Source organism: Adiantum capillus-veneris, chromosome 3, assembly GCF_014529385.1.
Source record: "Adiantum capillus-veneris isolate H3 chromosome 3, ASM1452938v2, whole genome shotgun sequence".
In the NCBI taxonomy this organism is placed as follows: Eukaryota; Viridiplantae; Streptophyta; class Polypodiopsida; order Polypodiales; family Pteridaceae; genus Adiantum; species Adiantum capillus-veneris.
In genome coordinates this window covers 170548023-170575385 of record NC_140933.1, presented here as the reverse complement: position 1 = coordinate 170575385, position 27363 = coordinate 170548023, and the positions used below count along the sequence as shown (strand labels likewise).

Genomic DNA, 27363 nt, shown 5'->3' with positions numbered 1-27363 from the left:
AGTCGGACCTTGATGATGAGGGCAATCAAAACATTGAGTGCAACGAAAGCTGTGTTATAACGATAGCAGATCTCGCAAGAAGGAAACGATCTGTGTGTGTGTGTGTGTGTGTGTGTGTGTGTGTCGGAGAGAGAGAGAGAGAGAGAGAGAGAGAGATGAAGATCACTGCCCTCGTGGTGCTCAAGTGCTTGGGGGGAGCGGAGGAGGCTAAGGTGCTGGCCAATGCCTCTGATGTTTCCCATTTTAACTACTTCCAGCGACCCAGTGCCAAAGAGTTTATAGTCTTTGTTGCCCGCACTATTGCCAAACGCACCCCCTCTGGCCAACGCCAATCGGTTCAACAAGAAGGTTCTCTCTCTCTCTCTCTCTCTCTCTCTCTCTCTCTCTCCCCGCCTCCCCCACCCCCTGTTGTTCCCTCTCAAGTGCATTTGACGTACCCATGCACTTTGACTGTCCAATTAACGAAATGTAGAAGGCGTAAGTTGCCCTCACGTAGCCTTTTTTGTGTGCATTTGTGGAGGCCTGCCTCAGATGGTCCTCGCATCCGATTACTTGCCTTATGCTCCGTGAGCTAGTTTCAAAGCTGAAGTTGCATTTAGGGACTTGATCATGATGTAGAGTTTTGATCAATGGGGGTTTTGAAAGTCTCAGTTTTTGATATTGTGGAATCGATTATCTTGTGATTTCCATGTAATATTGTAATTGGAGGATTGAGTGTAAGGCTCTCTAATGAAGTTACTGTTTTTCTCTTTTTAGAGTACATGGTGCATGCCTACAATCGAAATGGGCTATGTGGTGTTGCTTTTGTTGATGCTCAATACCCCATGCGGAGTGCTTTTTCAGTTGTGAGTAAGGTATGTAAGAATTTTGTTCTAATGTGTGAGGTAACTTTGCTTTGCCATGCAATTGGAGTCATTGTAAAAGGTGATTTTATGTCTTAATTATTGTGAGCCACTAAATATCTTGTGCGATGAGACTAAATGGCACTTATTGATCTTTTCATGAAAAGTTACAAATTCTCTCTTGTAAATATATGCAACGTATTTCCTTAGCTCATTAATGGTGGTTTCTTGCTTTCAAGAAAGGGTGTCTATCTAGGGTTGCTATGCCTCATCCAACCTCTGCCTCACTACCTTTGTACACAAGGATAGCTTGCATTTTCCTACTTGCTTGTCTTTCTTTGTCAATGTCTGATCAACACTATGTAGCTGTTGACTATGACCCTTCTGATTCTATCATGTTGTTGTGCCGAGTCCTCGTGTTGTGTAGAACTCTATTGGGCCATCCTCGTCTGTCTGTGTTGTCACTCTTTAGGGCAATCCCTCACCAGATGCCCCATCTCATCACATCCAAGGCACTGGTACTCGTAACCACATTTTTTTGCAAGTGTGACACCCTTTTCCACTCAAAAGTGATGGTATCTAGAATTTTTGTAGAGCACAGATATGTGGGTTTGTACTAAGTACATAAATGGAATGCCAAAAATAGAACCCATGTGCCTCAACATATCTACCAACCAAAATTGTGCAGATAGCTTTGGAAAGCAATATTTACAAGGTATTTAGGGACTTGGCATCTTATCACGGTCACATCTAACCCTTTGATTAGTTGCATACCCTCTGAAAACTCTATGGTTACAAATCGGCGCTTGTTAATACAATCTACGTATTTCCTGAGCTCATTAATGGTGGTCCCTTGCTCTCAAGAAAGGGCAAGTTTGAAAAGAGAAGTCTGATAATCATGAAGTAGTTCGTCTCAAATCATTGTTTGCTCTTGTAAGGTTTCATAGTCAGCCTCCCTTATCCACAAGAAACCCTCATGGAAAACCCGCACTTTAGATTTGATCATGGGTGCTCTATCTGGATCAAGGAAAATTTGACGGCTGCCACAAACTGCTGACGTGTCAAAGCCCTGAAGAATGGAGGCAACTTACAGATGTCGGCTGAGGGGCTTTAACCCTAAGAAGAACAAGTAACAGAAGAAGAAGTCCTACCAACTTACGGGGTTAAAATAAAGGATTAAAATAAAGCAGGTCTCACGTACACACACACGCAAAGAAAGACTTGCGCCAAAAGCTGATGACGTGGCAGGTCTGTACGGATCTCCGCAATTTGCGTTGATAGTGCTGACGTGGCAGATTTTCGCAAAACGCGCTAACATACTGACGTGGCAGGTTGTACGAATTTTCGTAAATTACGTTGGTAGCTTTTTGGCATTTCTTTTGGACTAGAAGCTTTTGAATTTGAAGGCTTTTCATGTAAATTGCTTTCATAGGCCAAGGGCCTTTAAGTATGTGCTAAGGGCTCATTCTCTGGCATGCTTCCTGGAGAAGGTGCAGAGGCTGGAGTATTGGCTTGTACTTTGATGATGCAATATAAAGAAATACCGAAAGGGGCACCAAGGTTTGGGGCCAATACTCTCTGAGGTGGAATTCGGCCACTCCGTGTCGCGCGTCGTCTCTCTCTCAATTCAGTTATTATTGAAGTGCTAAAAGTCTGTTCAGTCTGTTCTTTTCTATTGGTAGGTGGTGCCCGTCTTGTGACAGTGGTATTAGAGCATCAGGCGTGTGCTTTTCTGAAAGCATACCGGTCGTACCAAAGAGCAGACAGAGCAAACCGGCGCTTCCAAAAGTCTAGTGGAATTTTATTTGAAGTATCTTTGGGTCCCGACCTCGGACTTATTAGCCACTCCCACTGTTCATTCATCGTGCATCGGGCGCGCTCTCGTCTTCATTGCTCATGGCTTACAGGGCATAAGTCATAAAGATCACTTGCAAGAGAAGGATCCAGATTTGTTTCGAGTCACTGTTTTTCTTGACGTCTATAGCAGGCCGCACACTCTAGAGTCCAAGGACTTGGCAAGCTTTCAAGAAATTTTTTGCCTGAAGTTATATGGTTTCTGAAATCTTTCTTCGGAGTGCAACTTCTGGCAGAGTGGGGTATCCTGAAATGCTTGCCATGGAAACCCTAGCAGATTAGAACTTGAAATTTCTCGACATCTCTCCGTAGATGTCCCTTCACGAGCAGATGACCTTGGAGGTCCAATGCGATTGCTATCTTGGGACTACAATCGCCGCCAAAGAAACACTGTCTGTCCAAGAGCCGATGGACCATGCTGTGCTCGGCTATGACCTTATGGAATGAACCTAATCCTAATTTTTGGTGCAGGTTTCAGGATGGAAAGTCAACCGACTTTCGAGCTCGACTTATGTCGAGATTGCTTTTTAAGTTTGAAATTTGATTGAGAACTTGTTTGGTGATCCTCTTGGAATTTGTTTGAAATGGATGGTATCTGTTTTGAACCTGTGTCGATTTGAAATGTTTGACTCTGGTTTTAATACTGGTTTCCTTGATTGGTGATTTTAACTCCCAGGTGGAGAAGTGAGAAATACTGTTTTGGTATTGTTTGAACCTTGGAACGATGCAGGCCGATGCTTGGGGAGCGTTTCGTTGCATGTTTGAAAACCTCGGAACGACGGAAGCCGATGTCTGGGGGGTGTTCCGTTGTATGTTAGAAAACCTCCGAACGACGCAGGCCGATGCCTGGGGAGCGTTTGGTTGTATGCTTGTAAAATAATTTTTGTTGTTGTGACTCCCAGCCCGGACCTGGATGGTTATGTGGGAGGAGTATTAAGAAGTCTGAGTAGTGGTTACTCTCAGCACCTCCAAACGACGCAAGGTGCGGCTTGGGGGGTGTTTGGTTGTAAAAGGCCTCTATATCTCCTGGCCCGGACCTTTTTAGGTTATGTGGGAGGATTGATGAGGGAGTCGTTGAATATCTCCTGGCCCGGCCCTTGTTAGGTTATGCGGGAGGAGTGACGAGGGAGTCGTTGAATATCTCGCGGCCCGGCCCTTGTTAGGTTATGCGGGAGGAGTGTTCATCGGCGGCTTTATGTTTCTATGTCTTGTAACATGCATATGTGAGCATTTGTGCTGCATTGTGATGTGCCAACCATTGAATATTCCTAATTGGATGAGATTGCTTGGGTATGTCATTTTAGTGCATCAAGACACCCTTGGAAGATGAGTGCGGTTTGGGTGTGATGGCTAATTTTACTACGTCGGAGTATCGAGAGTTCCAATCTGGACGAAAGGAGAAGCCAACTCCTTGATCAAAAGAGCCAAAAGGAGAAGCTAACTCCTTAACAAAAAGAGCAAATTGATTGTCCCTCAGAAATTTTTGAGCTAACTTGAGTTGTTTTGCAGATATGTTGTAATTGCGGACGATTACTCTCTTTCAAGAAGGGGAGATGTCACAAACTGCTAACGTATCAAAGCCTTGAAGAATGGAGCCAACTTACAGCTGTCAACCGAGGGGCCTAAATCCTAAGAAGAAGAAGTAACAGAAGAAGTCCTACCAACTTATGTGGACCCCGTCCGATGGGGCCCCAAGTGACACAAAGGATTAAAATAAAGCACGACCCACACACACACAAAGAAAGACTTGCGCCAATAGTTGATGACGTTTCAAAACTGTACGGATCTTCGCAATTTGCGCTGACAGTGTTGATGTAGCAGATTTCCGCAAAATGCGTTGACATTACAGATTTTTGTAAATTACTCTGGAAGCTTTTTGGCATTGCCTTTGGACCAAAAGCTTTTGAGTTTGAAGGCTTTTCATGTAAACCGCTTTTCATAGGCCAAGGGCCTTTAAAGATGTGCTAAGGGCTCATTCTCTGGCATGCTTCCTGGAGAAGGTGCAAAGTCGAGTACCGGCTTGTACTTTGATGATGCAATATAAAGAAATACTAAAAGAGGCGTCAGGGTTTGGGGCCAATACTCTCTGGGGTGGAATTCCACCACTCCGTGTCGCGTGTCGTCTCTCTCTCTCTCAGTTCAGTTGTTATTGAAGTGCTCAAAGTCTGTTTAGTATGTTTCTTTTCTATTAGCATGTGGTGCCCGTCTTGTGACAACGGCCTTCTGACAACCGTAGGAAAATTAGTTGACACATAGTGACCCACTCTTCAAAGATGCATGTAGAAGTCTCCACAGACCATGCAAAGTTGATATTTTCATGCAAAACTCTACGGTTACAAATCGGCGCTTGTAAATATAGGCAACATATTTTTTGAGCTCATTAATGGTGGTCCCTTGCCCTCAAGAAAGGGCAAGTTTGAGAAGAGAAGTTTGATATCTATGAAGTAGTTGGCCTCAACCAGTGTCTGCTCTTGTAAGGTATCATAGTCAGCCTCCTTCGTCCACAAGAAGCCCTCATGGAAAACCTTACTTTGGATTTGATCACGAGGACTCTATTTGGATCAAGGAAAATCCGATGGCCTCCTGACAACTGCTGGAAACATATGTCGACACATAGTGGCCCGCTCCTCAAAGATGCATCTAGAAATCTTCTTTCATGTAAAACTCTACAGTTACAAAGCGGCGCTTGTAAAAATAGGCGACGCATTTCCTGAGCTCATTAATAATGGTCCCTTGCTTTTAAGAAGGGGCAAGTTTGAAAAGAGAAGTTTGATATCTATGAAGTAGTTGGTCTCAACCATTGTTTGCTCTTGTAAGGTATCATAGTCAGCCTCCCTCGTCCACAAGAAACCCTCATGGAAAACCCGCACTTTGATCTGATCATGGGTGCTCCATCTAGATGGAGGAAAATCCGACGGCCCGCAGGAAATATATGTCGACACATAGTGACCCACTCCTCAAAGATGCATCTAGAAATCTCCACAAACCAATCGCAAAGAACTGGGCAGACAAAATTTGGACATTTGTTGGTGATGTAAAACATGCTGAATAGTCAAACTCCTTTGCAAATTGAGGAAACTCACTCTCCTGCTCACCCCCAAAAGCGCTTGCTTAAGAGGCACCTACGGCTAGATCCCCAAAGAATCCAAAGGTTGTTAAACTATCCTATCTTGGGGTACCCAAGGGTGATCCTTAAATGCCTTCGACTACTGGTCCTCATGCTCTTCAAGTTTGTCGAGCTATACTGGAACATCCTCTCGATCCTGATTTATTAATCTCTCCTGAAGAGGTCTGTCTGGGGCTGCTTTGCCTATTCCACCTCTACCTCACTATCCAGTGCCTAGGGCATAATAATAAAATAAAGCAACTCACACACACACACACACACACATACACACACACACACACATTGATGATTTGCATAGCGAATTGCTGATGTGGCTTAGATTGTACGGATTGCTCGTAATTCACGCTGGCAGGCTGTACGGACGTCGCACTCTGCGTTGGCTGTTGACGTGGCAACTGTACGGATTTTCATATTTTTTGTCGGTTGATTTCAGCGCCAGCTTTTGGACCAGATTGCTGTCTGGTCATGTGTAGCTCGGTTTTGGGCTTGGTTCCATGGTATCCAGTTGTCCTGCAGGCTGGGAATAGCATTCCTCAGCCTTGGTATATTTTTCCCCTTGAGCCTATGGGCATCCGGTGCCCCCCTTTCTACTCTCTCCCTATTTTCCCCTATTTACCAGATTGTGTGTAAGGTGCAGCGGAAGTGAATGTTGAACTTTGCCCAAGATGAGTGCTCCAAACTGTGCTCAAGGTTCCTTTTACTTACGGAAGGGAGAGCCTTCCGTTCCTTTAGTGAGAGAGTGCAATGGACATAAACAAAGTGGTGAACAGTGTGAATGAAGGTGCTGAGACCGAGAGATAGAGAGAGAAGAATACGACACCAGACAAGTTGTCAAACCCTCCTCCAAGGGCCCCTCTCTCGCCATCTATGCTATTGATTGCACAAATCTCTACAATGCTTGGACTTGCCAACGATGTCAACGACAATGAGGACGACGACGAGACGGGTTGAAATTTGAAAATGCTAATGGCTGAAATCTGCAAATCTTTATCTGCTGAATTTTGACTCTTATGTCGGTGATGATGTCGATGACGACGATGCAACGACGACGCGCTAAAAACGCAGATGTTGAAATCCGCGTTCTCCGGGCTGAATCTGCAAACTGCGCTGGATCTGACCGTGCGGCGAGGATCTGCTGCGGGAAGGTGAGATCTGCGAGGTTTGGGGGTCTATTGCGGAGTCTGATTGCTAAAAACTCAAAACGTGAGCTTGTCAAAAGTACAAAGTGTCAGACAATAAGGGCAAGTGGGAACAACAATTTACCTTTGCTTGAGTATGCATACAACAATACAATGCATTCGTCAACAGGCAAGGCACCCTTTGAAATTGTTAGAGGGTGGCAAAAAGGTCCTCCCATTTTGCATACAGAAGATAAGATTTTTGAAGGAGATCGATAGGTAGAAATTATCAATGAAATGTATAAGAAAATTAAGCTTGCCTTTGGAGAAGTCTGAGGCAAAGCAGAAAAGGGTTGTTGATTGTCATCGACGTGAACTCTTGTTTTCACCTGGTGATTGGATTCTATTGTGATTTGAAAAGGCAAGATTAAAGAAGATGTTGGGCAAGGAAAGGTCGTTTCCAAAGCCCAACATGTGCTACTATGGGCCTTTTCGAGTGATCGACAAGATCAACGATGTTGGATACAGACTGAAATTGCCAGACAATTGGAAGATCCTTAATGCGTTTCATGTGAGTCTTCTAAGACCTTTTGTGGGAGATGTGTGAAATGAAGATCAGCGTGAAGTTGAGGAACTTGATGGGATCTTGGTACTTGAGCAGATTTTGGCACATAAAGACAAAAAATTTAAGGGAAAAGTTGCTAGAGGTTATTTGGTGAAGTTCAAAAACTATTCACCTATGGATGCAAAGTGGATGGAAGAGAGTGAATGTAACTTGCAGCGGAAGTGAATGTTGAACTTTGCTCAAGATGAGTGCTCCGAATTGTGCTCAAGGTTTCCTTTTACTTACGGAAGGGAGAGCCTTCCGTTCCTTTAGTGAGAGAGTGCAATAGACACAAACAAAGTGGTGAGCACTGTGAATAAAGGTGCTGAGATTGAGAGATAGAAAGAGAAGAGAGAACGACACGGGAAAGTTGTAAAACCCTTCTCCAAGGGCCCCTCTCTCGATGGCGAGAGAGGTCTACGCTATTGATTGCACAAATCTGGTACAAGACACCGAGGCATGCTAAGGCTGAAAACTGAATGCTGTACAGACGACAGGACAACGATTGTGAATGGCTGAACTGACTTTCCTTCTGCTATTCCTTATGGGCTGATTTGCTGTCGCAAAACGCTGCCCCTTGCTGGTCCAAAAGCGCTAACTGCTGTATGTGTAAAAACGCTTCTATATTGGTCCAAAAACACTGGATCTGATGGTGGATAGAGCGCTGTTTTTGCTGGCTTTAGTTGCTGGTCCTTATTGCTGAGAAATGCTGGCTGTCCAGGTCCAAAAACGCCGCTAATGGGGGGCTGAAATCGCTGGGACAGCAGACTGAAAATCGCTGAAAACTGCAGCTTCACAAACGCTGGTTATGGTGCAGATAAGCCTAGCACTAGGTTTGCTTATATATTATCTTAGCAAAATTGCCCTACCTAGTTCCCAACAAAAGTCACTTAAAAATAATAAGTGAAAAATGTCAAAAATAGGAAAAATAGGTCTAATGCACTGGAAAATGCTCCAGATGGATTCTGATGGTAATGCTGATGATCATGCTGTGTGCAACCAGAGGATATGCATCTAATCTAAGTGTCTGGTCATGCACGGTCTGCGAACAGTCACAAAAGTGCAAGATCACTTCCTATTCTAGAGTGACTTGACTAAACTGAACCTTGGTCATGCTGTAGCTTGTCCACGGACACATAGAGTTGGATGTGTCACGTGACATCCCCTCTTTTTCAAAGTGAGGTATTGGTACCGAACTGTATGGCGTCGAGGGAGATCGCCAATAACATCCGGAATCCTGGAAAGGACTCTTCGCCGGCCCACTCTTATGTGTGGATCGTGCGATACTTGAACTTCATAAAGGTCTGCAACGCTTGCTTCTTTGGGCCGCGTCGAAAGCGACACAAAGTCATCTGTAGCTCCTTCAATGCTTCATCTTTGTCCATAGTCATGCGTCTACCTTCTTCAAGAATCTCCGAGGCTGAAAATTCTTGAAAACTCTTTCAACCGAAAAACATGAACATACCCATTCCATGTAAAGTGACTGGAAAAAATCTAATCTTCCTAAAAGACTGTGCATGCAATGTAGATGAAACAAGAGACGGAGTGCCAAACCGTTCATCAAACACATGCAAAACATGGAATCCAAACTCGTCTTTCTGATCTAAATCAATCAACTGTGCAAATCACAATGGACATGCAGATGCTTGATGCTCAATTCTTCTTGTGCGACTTTGTCATGCCAAGGAAGAGACATCGAATGTGACTTCCTAGAATGCAAACATTTCATCGTTTCATGAGAAATCCGCATACATCCGTGCTCATCCATGAGTGAATCGTGCTCAACGTACAATATGTCATGCCTAGGAAAAGGGATCACATAAAGACGCTGACTAAAATACAGGAAACGATCACGAATGAAACACTCGTACAATGTTTGCTGACTAATCATTCGTACACATAATACTTCCTGTGAGGGTTCTCTGGACCTAGGCTCGAGAGCCAAGATCGGTTCTTCGTGATCGATCGAATCTGCCTGTGGGGGTGCTGTGGACCTTGACTCGAAAGCCAAGATTGATTCTTCGTGATTGATCGAATTTGCAACGAGGTTAGCTTCGAAAAAGCATCAACTAAACCATCATCCTTGTGAACAATCACGTCTTGATCATACAAATCATCATGCTCGTGAGAAATCACATCGTGATCATCATGCAAATCATCATGCTTGTCATTGTCATCCAAATCATCATGCTTATCATCATGCAAATCTTGTGTGTCGTGCTTTGGAGAAGACGAGACTGAGAGAGTCTCCGTCTCCTGAATTGTCACAAACGGGAGCGCATAACAATATAAAATACATTCGGATAAATAGAATTTATCACTTATTACTGAAGCCAAAGGATATAGAGAGAAATAGATAGAGAGAGAGATAGAGAGTGAGAAGATCGACACAGTACTAGGGACCAGAAGATGGGTTGGTCTCCCCTCGTAATAGTATCTTTATTACTGAGGAGAAGTCTATACAAGCACTTGAACCGAACGTATTACCACGTTCGTTCTAGAATAAGACTTGATGGTTCCCGGAAGCCTTGGCTTCCGATTCCTAGGGCAAAACCCTATTCCAAGGAACTTCCGTTCCTTATTCCAAATCCTTGAGAACCAAGGTTCTCGCCTCTGGATCTCACCTTCCAGAATCAGGGCATGACATCCCTGCAACTCTCTTTTCCAACTCTGTTTCCAGAGTCCTCTTCCCGCATAACAACTCTACTTTTCCGGACACGAAGTCCTTGCTTGGGAATCCCAACTTCCGGATCACAACTTGAGAGACTACCTCTCTCCGATCCATGGATCTACTTCCCAAACTCGGGTACCAAACCCTTGGGTTGATTTGGCTCTAGTTCCTCAGAGCGCTTTTCTCCTGCAGAGGCTCATGCCTTCCTCTGCTCCTACTCCCTCACGAAGAGGAAGTACACCTGCAATCAAATACTCAGTGATCATAACATGAAAATTGTTACCTTCAAAGTCTCGACGCTCGAAACGCAACTCGGTTCGCGAAAAGCAATTCCCTGGAAGAGATCTCTGCATAGAAAATCCTCTCTTCCAATCCTACACACAAAAGAAGAGTGTTCTCGGGTTCCTTCTCGTAAATCAGCCCCGTTTACGACGTTTATGGGCTGAAAACAGAGAAAAACATCATGTCGCGATGGAAACATGCTCCTTAGGCACTTCTTCGCGAGGGAACTCGCGCATTGGGTCCTGGTGACGTCTGGTACACTTGGGGCAGCCATGGGCATCACCGGCAATGTCTTCTTTGCGGATGAAATCTGCAGCAGCATCTCCTTGCAAAAAACTGATCCTCCCCTGAGTGAGGGCATGTGATGCTTTTATAGCTCTTGGCCACGGGCACAAATAGCTGCTCGCATAGAGATTGCGGCTGTTTTTTTTTTTTTTTAAATTTTTTTTTTTCGCTGTTTTGTCAGAAAAAGAAAGAGAGAAAACATTTGCTGATCTCTTGCCTTATATATTAGATGGCTCCCACTTATTAAGTGGGCGCCGTCGTATTTTAAAAATAGTCTGAATCTACCCAAAAACTCAATAAAAGCTTATAAGTTAAAAACAATACTTTCACAGCACTTCCTAAGCGTCCTTGGATGCAATCTCACGCATAGTTGCAATGCAGACATAGACTTCCTCACGGGAAAGCATCTGTTTTTCCTCAAAGTTTCCTCTGAACCCATCTTCATTCAAGTGCTTGCTTTTTCTTGTGCACAATTCCAACACAGTTCGAAATTTCCTCTTGACTATGGATATTTCCTTTCCGATGCACCTGTCACCCACCTTGTGACGCATCAGGAATACCCATCACCTAGTCCTTTCCTACCGAACTTACGGTACAATCTCCTTCGTGATGCTCTGTCACCCATCCTATGACGCATCAAAGATGTCCATTTCCGGATGGTCGGATACTTCTTCCCGATGCTCCCTGTCACCCATCTGATGTGATGTATCAAAAGTATCCGTTCTTGGTGGCCTTACAGATATTCCCGTTCACAGTGCTCCCGTCATTACTTTGAATGATGCACTAGGAATACTCTGTACTCGGATGTCTCCAGTGAGAAAAACCCTCACTTAAAATTCCAATAATTCATTTAGAATTAGGTGTTCCAAGCGAGAAAACCCTCTCACTTATAAATCCAATAATTCATTTAGAATTATTTTTCTGTCGGATAAAGCCAATTTAGCAACATCTGGATCCTTTCAATCTTCGCCTGCACATTAGAAATGAGAGATGAAGAATGAACAACTTGCTCTCCACGAATGACAATGGGAGAGTCACTTTTGGCATTGAAAGTGAACGTAGTTTCCGCCCAATCAATGAGAGGGTTACGCTCACGAGACCATCTAATGCCCAAAATCATATCACATCCTGAGAGAAGAGAGACTAAAATTTTTCTATGGAAAGTGGCCCGTTGACCCGTAAACAACACATCAAGGCACTCTTTTGATGAGAGAGTCCATACCGGGAGTGAAGCAAAAGACCTTGAGAGGAGATTTCTGACTAACCTCTAGGCGGGCTCTCTCAACAAGAGAGGGACTAATCACATCATGGATATTGCCTGGGTCAAACAATATGACAGAACGTTGCCCCGTCATATGACCATAACATTTAATGAGAAACTCATCAATGGGAGGGTCATGAGGAACTTGGGGCACACTCGTGTTGTCGTTTATTGCATTGATAGAGGAAGTGGGTTATGTGGATTCTTTAGATTCATTAGAGTCAAGCTTAGGACATGTTCTTTTTACGTGACCCTTAATGTGACAATGGAAACAACGACCTTCCTTAGGATAAGTGCTTTGCTCTTTCCGATGTGATGTATCCTCCTAAAATTTAGGTTTAGCAATTGTGTTAGCTTTACCCTTAGGTTCATTTTGAGAATTCTTTTCTGAGAGACTATTGGAAGATTGGTTAGAAGAGTTACCGTTCTTACCATTCTTACCGTTCTTACCGTTTTGAGAAGTCGGAGAAGTCTTAGAGGTACTTGTGGAAGTCTTGTTTTCCTTAGGCTTTCCCTTGTTGTGCTTCATCTCCTGTGCGAGAGCAATCGCTATCGCCTTGTTGAGATCGATTGGCTCAAGCACCTCGACATCATACTTGATATACTCGTCCAATCCATAAAGGAATGCCTCCTTGCGCTCCGCATCCGATTTGCGTAATTGAATGCTGCAAAACACAATTAGAGAAAGACATAACTGGCATACCATTTTGCTTGAGACCGCACCAATTGTCCTTCAATCGTGCGAGGTACTGTGGTGGCATAAACCGCGCTTTGAGCTTGTCTTGGAAGTCGGCCCAATTGAAGGAAAGGGGCGTGAATTCATCGGCTTCCTCTAGGTGCGTTGCTAACTGTGCCTCTTGCCATGCGTGGTACCAATTGATGACATCACCGGCAAGGTACATAGTTGCCGTCAAAACCTTGCTATTTCCTGTCTTCTTAGTTGTCGCAAAATAAACATCAAATTGATGCAACCAAGAATGAATAACCGTAGCATCCATCTTACCATCATACTTACTGAATTGGATCTTCTCTGTGACTCGGTTGTTGGAGTCCGAATCTCGGCTTGCGCCACTTGATGAACTACCAACATCTTTCGCTAGCTCAGACTTCGAGGCGAGAACATGTCGTACAAACTCTTGCATGCGTAATTCTCTTTGTGCCTCACGATCGGCCTCCAAGGCCGCTCGTCTTTCTTCGCGTGCTTCGCGCTCGTGCTTCAAGGCAACGTGATTTGGCTTCTTGTTGTGCCATCATGTCCATCATCGACTTGATCAAAGCCTCTATAGGATTCGGTAGAACTCATGGCGTAGATGGCGAAGGAGGAGGGTCGGGAAAACCTCCTGGTGGGGAAAACTCTTCTTCACCACTCCCATGCTCACCACCTCCATGCGAAGTATCCATTCCGCTTCGGGTGATGACCATACACTTGAAGTCTTGGGTTCTTAAGTTCACAAGGAACTTGGGTTCTTGTGGGTCTTGGGTTCTTGGGGATCTTGAGTTCTTAAGGTTCTTGAGGTTCTTCTTTCGCTTGCAATCTGTGTTAGAGAAGGATCTTCACTTCACCCGAGTTGTGCTCTTTTCCACGGGCGCACCCCTTGGCGGCCTTGCGCTCACACCAAGGTTGCTTTTTCCCACCTCACGTCGATTGGCCGGTCGCTAAGTGCACGGTTCACTCTCAATGAGTGAAAAGAGGCACAAGGGGAGGCTGGACAAGCCCTTCTTTCTTGGGTTTCCTGTCACTCTTCAAAAACACGATTAGAAATTGACACGCCCAAGTGGACTTGGGTTACGTGCGACCGCAACAAGCAAAAAGATAATTTGTGGTTCTTTTCTTGAGTGATACAGAACATTGCCAAAGCTCTGAGACCAATGTAACTTGCAGCGGAAGTGAATGTTGAAACTTTGCTCAAGATGAGTGCTCCGAACTGTGCTCAAGGTTTCCTTTTACTTACGGAAGGGAGAGCCTTCCGTTCCTTTAGTGAGAGAGTGCAATGGACACAAACAAAGTGATGAACACTGTGAATAAAGGTGCTGAGACTGAGAGATAGAAAGAGAAGAGAATACGACACCGGAAAGTTGTAAAACCCTCCTCCAAGGGCCCCTCTCTCGCCATGGAGAGAGGTCTACGCTATTGATTGCACAAATCTGGTACAAGACACTGATGCAACTCTAAGTGATGCTAAGGCTGAAAACTGAATGCTGTACAGACGACAGGACGACAACTGTGATTGGCTGAACTGACTTTCCTTTTGCTATACCTTATGGGCTGATTTGCTGTCGCAAAACGCTGCCCCTTGCTGGTCCAAAAGCACTAACTGCTCTGCAGGTGTAAAACCGCTGCTGTACTGGTCCAAAAACACTGGATCTGATGGTGGATAGATCGCTGTTTTTGCTGGCTTTAGTTGCTGGTCCTTATTGCTGAAAAACGCTGGCTGTCCAAGTCCAAAAACGCCGCTAATGGGGGGCTGAAATCGCTGGGACAGCGGACCGAAAATCGCTGAAAACTGCAGCTTCACAAACGCTGGCTATTATGCTGGGAGCGCCAGGTGTATGGGCTGAAAAAACACCGAGTCTAAGTGCTGAAAACGCTGGCTGTGCTCATGAGAGAAAACGCCAAGGTTCTTGGGTTGGTCTTGCTTGAGAGAGAGAGAGAGGTAGATGCCTGCTGCAATTGCTTGCCTGTGCCCTGTCTCTCTTCTGCCAGATAAGCCTAGCAATAGGTTTGCTTATATATTATCTTAGCAAAATTGCCCTACCTAGTTCCCAACAAAAGTCACTTAAAAATAATAAGTGAAAAATGTTAAAAATAAGGAAAATAGGTCTAATGCACTGGATGGTCATGCTGTAGCTTGTCCACGGACACATAGGGTTGGATGTGTCACGTGACAGTGAACTAATAGAGTGAATAAATGTAGTGCAGCTTTACCTTGAAGCCTTTGGTTTACAACCCACGTATTCCCCAACTGAGTTCACTTCAATAGAGCAAAGGTCAAAGGTTTTGACAATCCTAGACGTGTACTTTGACTGACAGGGGTTTTGGCACCGTTATGTTGCTGAAATTGGCTCGAAAACCTGCAATTTCAGCCCTGGACAGGTTTGGACAGCTTGGTGAGAGTTTGGTGTAAGTGTTCGGGTTGTTTATTTGCAATTGAATAAAGAAGTACCGAAAGGGGCGCCAGTCTTTGGGGCCTACATAGTGTTATTGTCTACTTGGGAGTGCTCTAGCTACTAAGTCGTGGATTGTTTTGACATTGTGAATTCTAGTTACAAGTTCAATTGTGAAGTTTCTTTGTGTCATAAAGTGCAGGGAAATTTCGACGACATAGTTACGAGTGAAAGCTAAAGTTTACCGCCCTCTAGTAAGGCTATAGGCCGGCTTCACTAATCGACACTATGTAGCTTTTGATTGTGACCCCTCTAATTTCTATCATGCTGTCGTGCAGAGTCCTTGTGTTGTGTAGAACGATATTGGGTCCGTTGTGGCTGTGAGGCCATCCTCGTGCGACAAGTCTGTCTCTGTTGTCACCATCTAAGGCAATCCATGCCCCATCTCATGACATCTAAGGCACTGGTTCAATCTACCCGTAACCACAATTTTCTATGAGTGTAACACCCTTTTCCACTCAAAAGTGATGGTATCTAGAAACTTTGTGGAGCACAGATGTGTGGGTTTGTACTAAGTACATAATCCCAAAAATAGAACCCATTTGCCTCAACATACCTAGCAACCAAAACTTGTAGATAGCTTTGGAAAGCAATATTTACAATGTTGGCATGTTGTCACATGTACATCTACCCTCTGATTTCTATCATGTTGTCGTGCAGAGTCCTTGTGGTTTGTAGAACTATATTGGTTCTGTTGTGGCTATGAGGCCATCCTCGTGCGAGTCGGGACAAGTCTGTCTCTGTTGTCACCCTCTAAGGCAATCCATGCCCCGTCTCATGACATCCAAGGCACTGGTTCAATCTACGCGTAACCACAGTTTTCTGCAAGTGTAACACCCTTTTCCACTCAAAAGTGATGGTATCTAGAAACTTTGTGGAGCACAGATGTGTGGGTTTGTACTATGTACATAAATGGAATCCCAAAAATAGAACCCATTTGCCTCAACATATCTAGCGACAACCAAAACTGTATAGGGAGCTTTGGAAAGCATTATTTACAAGGTATTTAGGGACTCGGCATCTTGTCACGTGCACATCCAACCCTCTGATTAGTTGCATGCCCCCGAATTGCACATGAGCACAACCACTACCTGCTAGGTGTAGGCACTTGGGAGTGTTCCCATAGTCATTAGTGCCAACTCTAGGAAATTAATTGCATATGAAGCACCTCTTGTAAGAGCCAAATTGTGGGATTTAATTGTGAGATTGTCTGACCCAGCATTTATTAGATATAAAGGTCACCACTTGATCGTAAGTCAGCACCCCCATGGGCATATAGCGTCCTCAGAGCAGAGCACCATCTCCTTGGCGTTTTGCTAGCCTCCGCACCCAGCATCCTGTACCGTTTTTGCACGAGAATCAGCATACATCATGAAATCAGCCTACAACACCCCATCAGTACCAGCTTTAGTTTTCAGCCATAACCTTGCTGTACCGTCACAGAGCCACTCACACCAGCGTTTTTAGATTCAGCCCTCAGATCAGCCAGCGTTTTTTCAGTTTTCAGCCCACCCTTGACATCAGCCATAGCCTCAACGATGGTTGCAGATCCCATCAATTCCACTAACGTTTTTGCATTTCAGCCCTTATCCTCGCAAAACCAAGCATCATCAGCAAGATCCCATGTGCATATCAACATCTAGGACCATTGTATCAGCATTTGTGCAATCTAAAGCAAATACCTTTCGGTGTTAATCTTCTTCTCTGTATCACTCACAGAACCTTCACTCACAATATCATTTTCTCTTCTCTCTCTAGTCTGTTGCACATCTCTCACATGAAGTAAAAGGAACTCTCTCATGCAGTGAAAGGAACCTTGAATACGCAGTGAGCACTCATCGTGAGCGTTCACCATAAATCACTTCCGTTGCACATTATACAATTTGTCCTCAAAAGCAGCTAATGTAAAATTATCATACCACGGATGTAGAAAAATCAGTTTGTTTTTGAAAGCAAGAGAGTGCGGCTGATGGCCCTAGAGGGAAGCTCCTGTGATGAGAAAACAGCAATGAAGGTACCTCTGTCCATTAGGATGGCGTCCTCCACCGTGCCTTCATCCGAAGCGGCTAGATTGCACTTTAGCTACTCTCGGATCTTGACTCAAGCGTAGGTGCTTTCGACCAGACAGCCAACAGTCCCTTTGAGAGAGAACCTCAATACGGTCACCAATCTTGTGCTATAGATCTTTTGAGATGAGAAATGATAGTACCATAACACTCCAGAAAGTAGAGCCTGCTGTAAACTGCAAATACCCAATCCCAACACTCACTCACTAACCTTTTCACCTCACCCCTCGAAACCCACGAAAGTGTAGGATGTGTGTGTGCGCGCACGTTGAAAGTGGGGTTGGATTGCAAGAGGGCAAAAGGCTGGCAAAGACAAGGAACGGCGCAGAGGCTGTGATGGGTCGACAAACAGCACCCGGCTGGCTGCTGCAGTTGATCAAATAGGGAAGGAAGATGCTCCACCAGCTGTTTTCCACAGTTTTGAGCCGCAAATCTCTCTCTCTCTCTCTCTCTCTCTCTCTCTCTCTCATACACACACACACATTATTGTTTCTCTCTCTCTCTCTATCGCACTGTCTCTCTCTCTCTCTCTCTCTCTCTCTCTCTCTCTCTCTCTCTTTTTAACCTTTAAAGCTTTTAAACCTTTCAACCCCATTAACCTTTTAACTTTTTAAGCTTTTAATCTTTTAATGTACTAACTTTTTAACCCCCTTTTTAACTCTATCGTACTGCCTCTCTCTCTCCCCCCACCCGCTGCCCCCCCTCCCGCGTTTTACTCTATCGTGCTGCCTCTCTCTCTCTCTCTCTCTCTCTCTCTCTCTCTCTCTCTCTCTCTCTCCCTCTCCCGTCCCCGCTCCCACCACTTTTTAACTTTTGGGCCCCATAGGTCATTATGGCCTTTTGAGGACTTTAGTATAACATTTCATTTCTACACCCCCCCTCCCCCCCCTCTCCTTCACTTTTGTTTTCAAGGCGCGCGCACACACACACACACACACACACACACACACACACACACACACACACACACACACACACACACACACACACACACACACACACACACACACACACACACACACACAGAGCTGAACATATTGAGGGCACCGGGCCACACCGCCTCGCGCTCCGCCGCTCGTCGCGATCGCCGCCAGTGTGGGTGCACACGTACATCCAGTGCGGCGCGTGCTGCTAGAGTGGGTGCACACGCGCATCTAACCCCCTTGCGGACGACGATCAAACATGAGGAAGACGAACGAAAAAGCTGACCCCCTAGAGGATGCCATTCGAAAATGCAAAGAGGAAATGACGGAGACCATCACCAAGATGAACCGCAATCTCTGGGGCACAATAAACATTCTCGAAGGACGTGTGCTGATCCAAGAGAGCAAGATAAGCACGTTGGAAGACCGAGTGACGACCCAAGAGGAAGAGATCACGTCACTCAAGAAAGAACTTGTCGAAGCCCGATCAAGAAACACACTGGAAGAGGGCGAACTGCAACCCTCAGTAATTAACACGATCAAGGAACAAGTACGGGCCATCAAAGAGGGAGAAGAACAGCACAAAGAAATGACGACTTCTTGGGTGGATGTTCTTACCAAAACCCAACAGAAGGCAGACGAAGGCGAGAAATGGATCAAGGTGGCCAAGAAAGGAAAAGACAAGGAGATAATGCCCAGGTCCACACCCAACAACATCATTAACCAGACACTAGAGGAGGAGCAGAGAAGAAGGGTGCGCGCTTTACATGTGAGAATTTGCGGTCTTACAGACAAAGGCAATGTGGACGAAGAAGTAAAAGAACTCACAGCCTTGATGGGGATTCATGAGCCGACACACACAAGGGCATGGAGAGTGGGCAACATAAAGAAAAATAGAGGCAGTGGAGAAACCTCAAAAGAAAGAGCACTCATCCTCCGTTTTCCCTCCATGGAATCAAAGAAGTCATTCTTGAAGAAAAGACCACCTCTTAAAGAGACTCTTAAAGAGACTGGCATCTTTCTTGGGGACGATCTCACCCTCTCGCAGATCGCTCATATGCAGGAAGTAATGCCGGAGATTAGAGCGGCAAGGGGAAAAGGCAAGATCGCTTTTTACCGAGACGGAAAAGTGGTAATACTTGAGCGACGCTCCACATGACGGTGCGAAACTTATGGGACCACACTCAAAGTAGCTGCCTGGAACTGCAATGGATCTATGCGTCTTGATGTGGGTGCTTTTGAGGATAGCTTTAATGGAAGAGACATCATCTTCTACTCTGAGACACACCAGGCCCCTCCGCAATCCATGCCTCACATCAGTGGATATAGGTGGGAGACAGCCTACAGACAGGAGACACGCTCAGAGCACAGAGGGCGGGGCTCGGGAGGAGTGACAATGTTATTTAGAGAGGATCTGCAGCCACTGATACATATAGCCCGCAGGGACGAGCATGCTAGGTACATGTGGGTGAGACTGAAAGCAGAGACAGGCAGATACCTCTATCTAGCTATTTGTTACTTTCCCCCGAGTACATCAGTGTATGCACCACCCAAAGGACAGTCCCCTTTCTCTATTTTGGATGGTGACATATGGGAGTTCTCTAGGGACGGTGACATTATCATCCTCGGGGACTTCAATGCTAGGACTGCCCATCACCAGGCAGTGTTTTATGATACTTCAGAGGAGATGCTAAGAGAGATAGATGTGGCAGAGACGGGCCTTTCGAGACTATCACACGATATGGAATATACTGAGTATGGGCGACACCTGATAGACATGGGCACTGCACATGGATTGGCCATCTTGAACGGCCTACAGAGATTTCCTGCTGCGAGAGGCTTTACTTGCTTCCCACACAGACATGGAGCCAGCATGGTGGACTATGTCATGGCACAAGCGAATCTCATCTCTAGTATTGAGGATCTCACAGTTGGGCCCAGACCGGTCGGAGTGGCGGTGGATCATGCTCTGGTGTCAATGACCATCTCCTTCCATTTCAGTGCAGCACACAGGCCACGAGTAGCAGTCCCTACTCGCTACACATTCACAAGGGAGACGGACTCTGTATACATGGACGGAATCTACAGACGCCTATGCACTGAGGACCCGGGGCAACCTCTGGAGGAGCTAACTACTATACTGACACAGACACTACATGAGGCAGCAGCTGAAGCATACCCACACACCCAGCCTGAGCAGAGCCGCCGATTTGGGAGCATGCCTCAGAACAGCTGGTACGATGAGGAGTGCCGCCAGACTAGAGCCAGACTTCAGAGGGAGGTGCTGTTGGGGGACGTCACTCACAGACAGTCACAGATGGACTTCCGACGCCTGGTGCGGCGGAAGAAGAGGGCTTTTTTGGCTAGACTCGAGCAGGATCTATATCAGCTATTCTTGAGTCAAGACTTGCGTGAGGCGTGGCGGCTCTTTCATGAGCAGTCCCCCGCTATTTCCTCCACAGGGACCTGGGGTCAGTACGCATCATCTTTGTACACAGTACGTGGACAGCCGCCCCTCCCCAACCCCCCCGACCCATGCCCACATACATGTGTCTTTTTCACTGCTGAGATGGTGAAGAAAGCCATTGACAGGATGAAGACTGGGAGAGCATATGATCATGAGGGCCTAGTAGTTGAGCATTTCATGCATGCCAAAGACCTACTAACAGAGCTTCTAGCAGTTATGTTTAACCGTGCCATGTGTGAGGGCCTACCGGACACTTGGAGCCTATCTACAATCGTACCTATCTTCAAATCAGGAGACCCCATGGAGCCTGGGAATTATCGCACTATTATGATTGGGCACACACTGGCACGGTTGTATGCATCCATTCTTGAGCAACAGCTGAGTAGATGGCCAGAGAGGGAAGGAATACGTGCAACTGGGCAGGTAGGATTCAGGAGAGGCTTCTCTACTCTTGACCATATCCTAACACTCAGGGCCATCATCGAGGAAGGCAGATCTCATGGGAGACGGATCTATTGTAGCTTTGTGGACTTTCGCAAAGCTTTCGACACGGTACCCAGAGCTAGACTGATGCGCAGATTACAGGAATGGGAGTATCCACAGAACTCATTTGGGGGATCATGGCATTGTACAGATCAGTAGTAGGGCATGTACGCACCCCGGAGGGACTTTCTACACCGGTTCACTCCACTATTGGGGTGAAGCAGGGCTGCCCGCTCTCTCCCACTCTTTTCGGTATGTATGTGGATGAGATTTCTGACTACATTGACAGCGATGGGGATAAAGGTGCTCAGTTGACAGGGACATGGATTCCACTTTTGTTATATGCTGATGACATAGTGTTGATCTCCGAATCCCCAGAGGGAATGCAACGTCAATTGGATGCTCTGCATACGTTTGCCCACGAAAGTGGTTTGTCTGTCAACCTGGGTAAAAGCAAGGTTATGGTGTTTAATACCACCCCACAGTGGATCAGGAGGTCAGCACCCACACTCACATACGGCCAGGAGACTGTGGAGTACACAGACGCTTACACTTACCTTGGAGTGGTTTTTGGCGGACCTACATTCTCACTCACTTACCAGAGCCCACGCAGCATTGGGTAGATTGGAGAGGATGTGTTCGCAGGTTCAGTTTCAGGAGCCCCGGACGAAGCTCTGGCTCTTTGACACCTTGGTGGCTTCAGCATTGCTCTATGGAACCGAGATATGGGGACCTTCACTGGATCACCACGGAAGGACGGGTCGCTCAGACGGATGGGGGAACATGGAGAAACCTATCGTCTCTATGATCTCGCGGCTCATTAGAGCCAAGGCATCAGTACCACGGGCCATTATCCGAGCAGAGCTAGCGGCCCCCCCACTTGTGGTGGAGGCGCTCACCAGATCAGTCTCCTTCATAAACCGCACATGGGCACTTCCTCGAGACAGATATGCTCGCATAGCACTTGAAGCCTCTCGACAGTTAGCCATACAAGGAGATACAACATGCTGGTATGGGGAGATGACATCATGGTTTCAGGCACATGGGTTCAGCATAGACCGGCTGCCACCATTCCATTACTCATTGGATGCACCATCTCTCACCCTTACACAGTCAGAGATCACCAAGCTCATACGCCAAGACCTGACCCAGCTAGACACCAGAAGGACATGGATACAACCAGCACAGGAATTGGGCACGAAGATGGCTTTTTACAAAGACCACCTTCTCCAGCTTACGGAAGATGGTTTTGTGGCGAGACCCAGATACATGGATACCCACTTGTCTCATGGGATACGATGTGCTATTGGCCAGTTACGCACATCTTCTCACCAGTTGCGGATTGAGACGGGGAGATACAGCGGAGTACCAGCAGAGGACAGGACATGCCCCTTGTGTAACATGGAACCTGAGACAGAGCTACACTATACATGTCGTTGCCCCGTCTACTACGAGATACGAGGCCGCTTCCATTGCTTGTTCAGAGAAGGTTTTGGACCACTCTCAAGAGTCATGGGATACGAAGATCAGAGATGCCTGTGTTTGTTCTTGCTCGAGTTGCGCAGACACAGAGATAGCCTGATGAATGGCGAGGCTAGCGAGTCTCAAAGACGGATCACAGACTTCTTCAGAGCAGACACGGGACAGCCGCAAGAGCCAGTCCCACAGCAGAGCTCCCCCTCGTCTCATACCAGAGGCACACTGATTGACTGAGCGATTGAACTGGGGAAATCCAGGCGCCCACGACTGCGAAGAACTACACAACATCGACGGAGGCTACGACAGAAAATTCAGAGCACGCTGGCCAGACATGCAGGACGCCCGGTCAGACTACTAACCATGGAGGAATTTGATGAGATTCGCCAACGACCGATGCTAGATCTCTTGTGATTCAGCTATCCCAACAAGCCACCCATTTTTTGCTTGGTCTTTTGCTTGGTTCACATCGATCAACTTAGGACCCCATAGTAAATATCTTTGTTTTGTACTGTTGTTAGGTTATTTTGTTACTCTGACTTTGTATCAGATCCACCACTTTGTAACTTTCGGGTCTCATAGGTCATTATGGCCTTTTGAAGACGTTAATATAACATTTCATTTCATTTCATTTCTCTCTTCGGCAACATACTCCGACACAAAGCTCTCTGGACTGCCAGCTTTGGAATAGCCTCTCTATCCTGGTCCTATTAATCTAGGAACTATATTGCGACTGTCTGCTCCCAACATCCAACAGTTGTGCACCATCTAGTCCCAAAATGCTTGCCGTTGAACATTGATTTGCAGTGGCCAAGTTGGTAGTGCGACAAGGCTCCAGTGTGAGCTGTTCAGAGCCCAGAGTTTATAGAGGCCTTCTCCACATCACCCCCTTACATTGGATCCCATGGGTGGACCTACTTTTAGTGGTATGATAGCTGCTGTGAACCCTTAGTTTTACTTTTCGGTTCTCCATCCGTCACCCCACCCTTCGAACTGTACTATGTATACAGCGAGTTTCTGTGAGCCTTACTTTCCAACCTGTAACGATGAGCTTTAGGGACATCACAGTGAAAAATGTGACTATCATACATGTTACATAGATGTTGAGATGAACATGTTGATTTGTTAAGTGAACTGCTTGAGAAGATATGGTAGAATATATCGTGGAACAGGCCGCAATTCATTATGTCTCTGAATTTTAAATGCAGAAAAAGGACATAAACACCCTTTGGTTAGAGTTTTGGAGGTGATCTCTTGGGTTTCCTGTCTAGATCTTGTGAGTGAGGGCTTCTTTGTGGCTGTACCCGTCCTTGTGTGGCGTTTCTAGATTCTAGGCATTGTGAACATATACCAGTTTTGTCCAGTATGGCTTTAATAACTTGGACTAATATTTTGAAGTCGAACAAGATATTGGGTTGTAAACTTGCAAGCTTTGGAACCACGATAGGGCTGTACCCTCTAGTGTCAGTCCAAATCCTTGGACGATAGTATGGGGTCCCTTACTTCTTCGGCAAATAACACTTGACGATACTGCACTACATGGCGATACGGGTCCCTAGTCTGGTCAAATCATCTACACAATATTTGCAAATGGGAGGGTCTTATTTCTTAAGGCCTCAGTCTAGCTAAGGGTCTGCTGGTTTCTTTCTCGCCCCATGAACTTAGTAGCTGCTAGTTTCTCTCTCGCCCCATGAACTTAGTAGCTGCTAGTTTTTCTCTCGCCCCATGAACTTAGTATTTCGTTGTGCACTCAACACTTCAATGTTGTTCTATGTGCCTTTCGAATCTGTCAAGAAAGCAGTTTGTGAACATATTTTGATCTTTTATTGTGTTGCATTTAGGTACTGGATGAGTATGAACGAGTTTTTGGAAATTCTTGGTTAACCGTCGCAGCAGACAAAGCAGAGTCTTGGCCCTTCTTGAATGAAGCCTTAGTCAAGTATCAGGTATGTTGAATGAGAGGAACCCGAGTAGGTAGCATGCAAGCTCTCTTTTCAAGGTTGTGAATAGATTTTGTTTGGCCTTGGCAGGATCCTACAGAAGCCGACAAACTTCTGAAAATACAGCGGGAATTAGATGAGACGAAGCATATTCTGGTCGGCATTTTTGTCAATGACAACAAGGTTTCGCTGCTTAGAATGTCTGGTCTCAGCTTCAGGACTAAAAAAGTTTGGTACTTCTGTGCAGCACCGGACTATTGACAGTGTCCTTGAGCGAGGGGAAAAGCTGGATTCTCTTGTTGAGAAGAGTTCGGACTTGAGCATGGCATCCCAGGTGAATTTTGGTCCACGGTTCTCATTATTTTGCTGAAGGTATCTGTCAAGTGTTTCTCTTGAAGATTGATTTTGCATAACTTGTTGCAGGTATTCTACAAGCAGGCAAAAAAGGCAAACCAGTGCTGTACAATTTTGTGAATGAAATTGTCTTTCGCAATCTGCTTTTTGCCCCAACCAAAGCTTCATAATGTAACTTATTACCTTTTAGGTCTTCTAGTCTGGGTCAATTGGAGATCCATTTATGATTTACATCAAGGCGGGGTATTGTATATCTTCGATTTCAGGGGTGCACAGGGCTTGGATGGCCTTGGAGTAATTCCATTCGTAGTTCTTTGGTTTACGTGGAATAATGTACAATCATTAGTTGAGCGGCCCTCAAGCAAATTTTCATGTCGTCCTAAGTGATTCTTTCAAGTATTTTCTGTATGTATTGGAAGCAGATATTGTTTCGGCTCATGATGAAGGCGGTGAACAAATACGATGTTTTCAGGGGAGCATTACAATAAGTAGAGTTCAATACTTCTTGATTTACTTCAACTGCTGTGGTAAGTTTTGAGTAATTGAAGTTATGAGAGCATTCCTGTAATTTGATGCTAGTTCAAACAAAAGAAAATGATTAACCTGTGACTTAGCATCTAACTAGGAGTTTGGGTGAGCCATTCATTTTAGGATTTGATGAGACAACTGCACACACAGAGAGAGAGAGAGAGAGAGAGAGAGAGAGAGAGAGAGAGAGAGAGAGAGAGGTATGCACTTTAATAAGAACTTTCTCAATTCAACCTGCAGTTAGCAAATATGTAAATATTTGGAATGCAGCCTTGTTGCCTACGCGTGTGTGAAGTTTAGTTTCCTTGGTATGGTAGGGAGAGATTCTAATATAGGAAGATATTTGTAGATGTACGACAAATCTATTTTACCCAAAAATACAAGGAAACAAGTTATTGCTTAAACAAATGCAACCACTCTCTTTTAAGGGAGATGGTGATGATATTGAAAAGGAAGAAATATGGATCAAAGCTATGGGCGATAATTCCTCTACGACAAAGACTAGGTAGACTTGTATTTCAAGGAACCCAATTTTTGATGTTTGGACCAAGCATATAAAGATATAGTACCATTATGTTTGTGAGAAGACCAAGGATGACTCTATTCACCTTAGTATGTTCCTACGTTGGAACACACCAAACCTCACCAAACCTCTACCACAAGCAGCATTATCCGCTCATGCCACTCCCTTGGATTGGTCCCCTGTCCAAGAGCTTTAGATTCGTGTGCTTTAGCCCGATTAGGCAGCTGCTGCCAGCTGGAGTCTGTCGTGTAGCCCTTGTGTGTGTTGAGGTTTTGTAGCAGTCATCGAGTCCTCAATCTTAAAGCCACCCCTCAGCCCACTAAATCTCAGAAACTAAGAAGGCAGCCCAGCCATCTCTGCTGGATTAAGTGTCGATCAAGAAGTTTAGGAGGCCGGCCTTGAGCAACAACAACGTAGCCCTTCCGGCTCTTTTTCATGCCAAATATGCTCGCTTTCTACGTGCTGGCCCCTCATAGTCTATCATGTAGTAGGCGGTGGCCTTTTATAATCAACAAGGGAGGGCACCGACCAAGCAGCTCTTGAAGTCATACACATAAGCAACTCATCGTCTTCTTCTTCTGGTTGCTCAGCACCAGCGTCACCATATATTACTTGTACCGCCCAAGAAACCTACTACACCTCAATAGTCTGAGCAGGTTGTCGTCCTCTTGCTGCTTTTGATACCTGCACAAACTACTACTCATGTGTTCATCATCACCAACCTGTCGCACCTGGTGCAGAATATGGAATTGCTACGCTTTTTGGCACTCAGGTGTACTTGCCCTGATCAAAGCCTTACACAAACAGGTCATTTTTTATGAAGTCTCAAGAATTGTGTCAGACAATGCAATGAAGACAAGGAGCTAGAGGTCACTATCAAAGTCCACATGACGATGCACCCTCATGCTGATGCAGATGATGATACAAAATCCATGGTCAGAATCAGCAAATCTTATACACAAGAAGATTTAGAAAATTTTCTCCTGTAGGAAAACGAAGTCTTTCCCAATGTTTTTCATACAATGCATAACATCATGAGCTTTTGCTCGAGAGGCACCGCATACCTAGCTAGGTACGATTGGGGCCAGGGGAACACCTCCCCCCCCCCCCCCCCCCCCTCCACCGGGCCGGCGGTCCCTTGCCCCCAATCGTACCTAGCTAGGTATGTGGTGCCTCCCTCACAAAAGCTCATGATGTTGAAGTAAGTCACAATGTAGAAATTATTGTGAGAAGTTGTCCAAAACTTCTTATGATATACAAAGCAGATACCTTCATCTAATTTGGACTCAGTTTTATGATGCGGGTCGCATCCTGGCCACAATGGAACCATCGAAAAAACAAGAAAGTGAGTTGCTACAGCTTGGTTGCATTGTTGCAGAGGTGCTTGACTGCAG

The 27363-nt window shown here is 45.5% G+C and overlaps 1 protein-coding gene across 1 annotated transcript; it reads left to right on the top strand.

Moving 5' to 3' along the window:
* Positions 1-25376, top strand: LOC147462178 (VAMP-like protein YKT61). The gene is made up of 6 exons (XM_086502878.1): positions 1-348; positions 757-854; positions 24466-24570; positions 24655-24720; positions 24812-24898; positions 24988-25376. The coding sequence occupies exons 1-6, from the start codon at positions 156-158 to the stop codon at positions 25036-25038; spliced, it is 600 nt and encodes a 199-aa protein (XP_086359004.1). The 5' UTR covers positions 1-155; the 3' UTR covers positions 25039-25376.
* The last annotated feature ends 1987 nt before the right edge of the window (positions 25377-27363 follow it).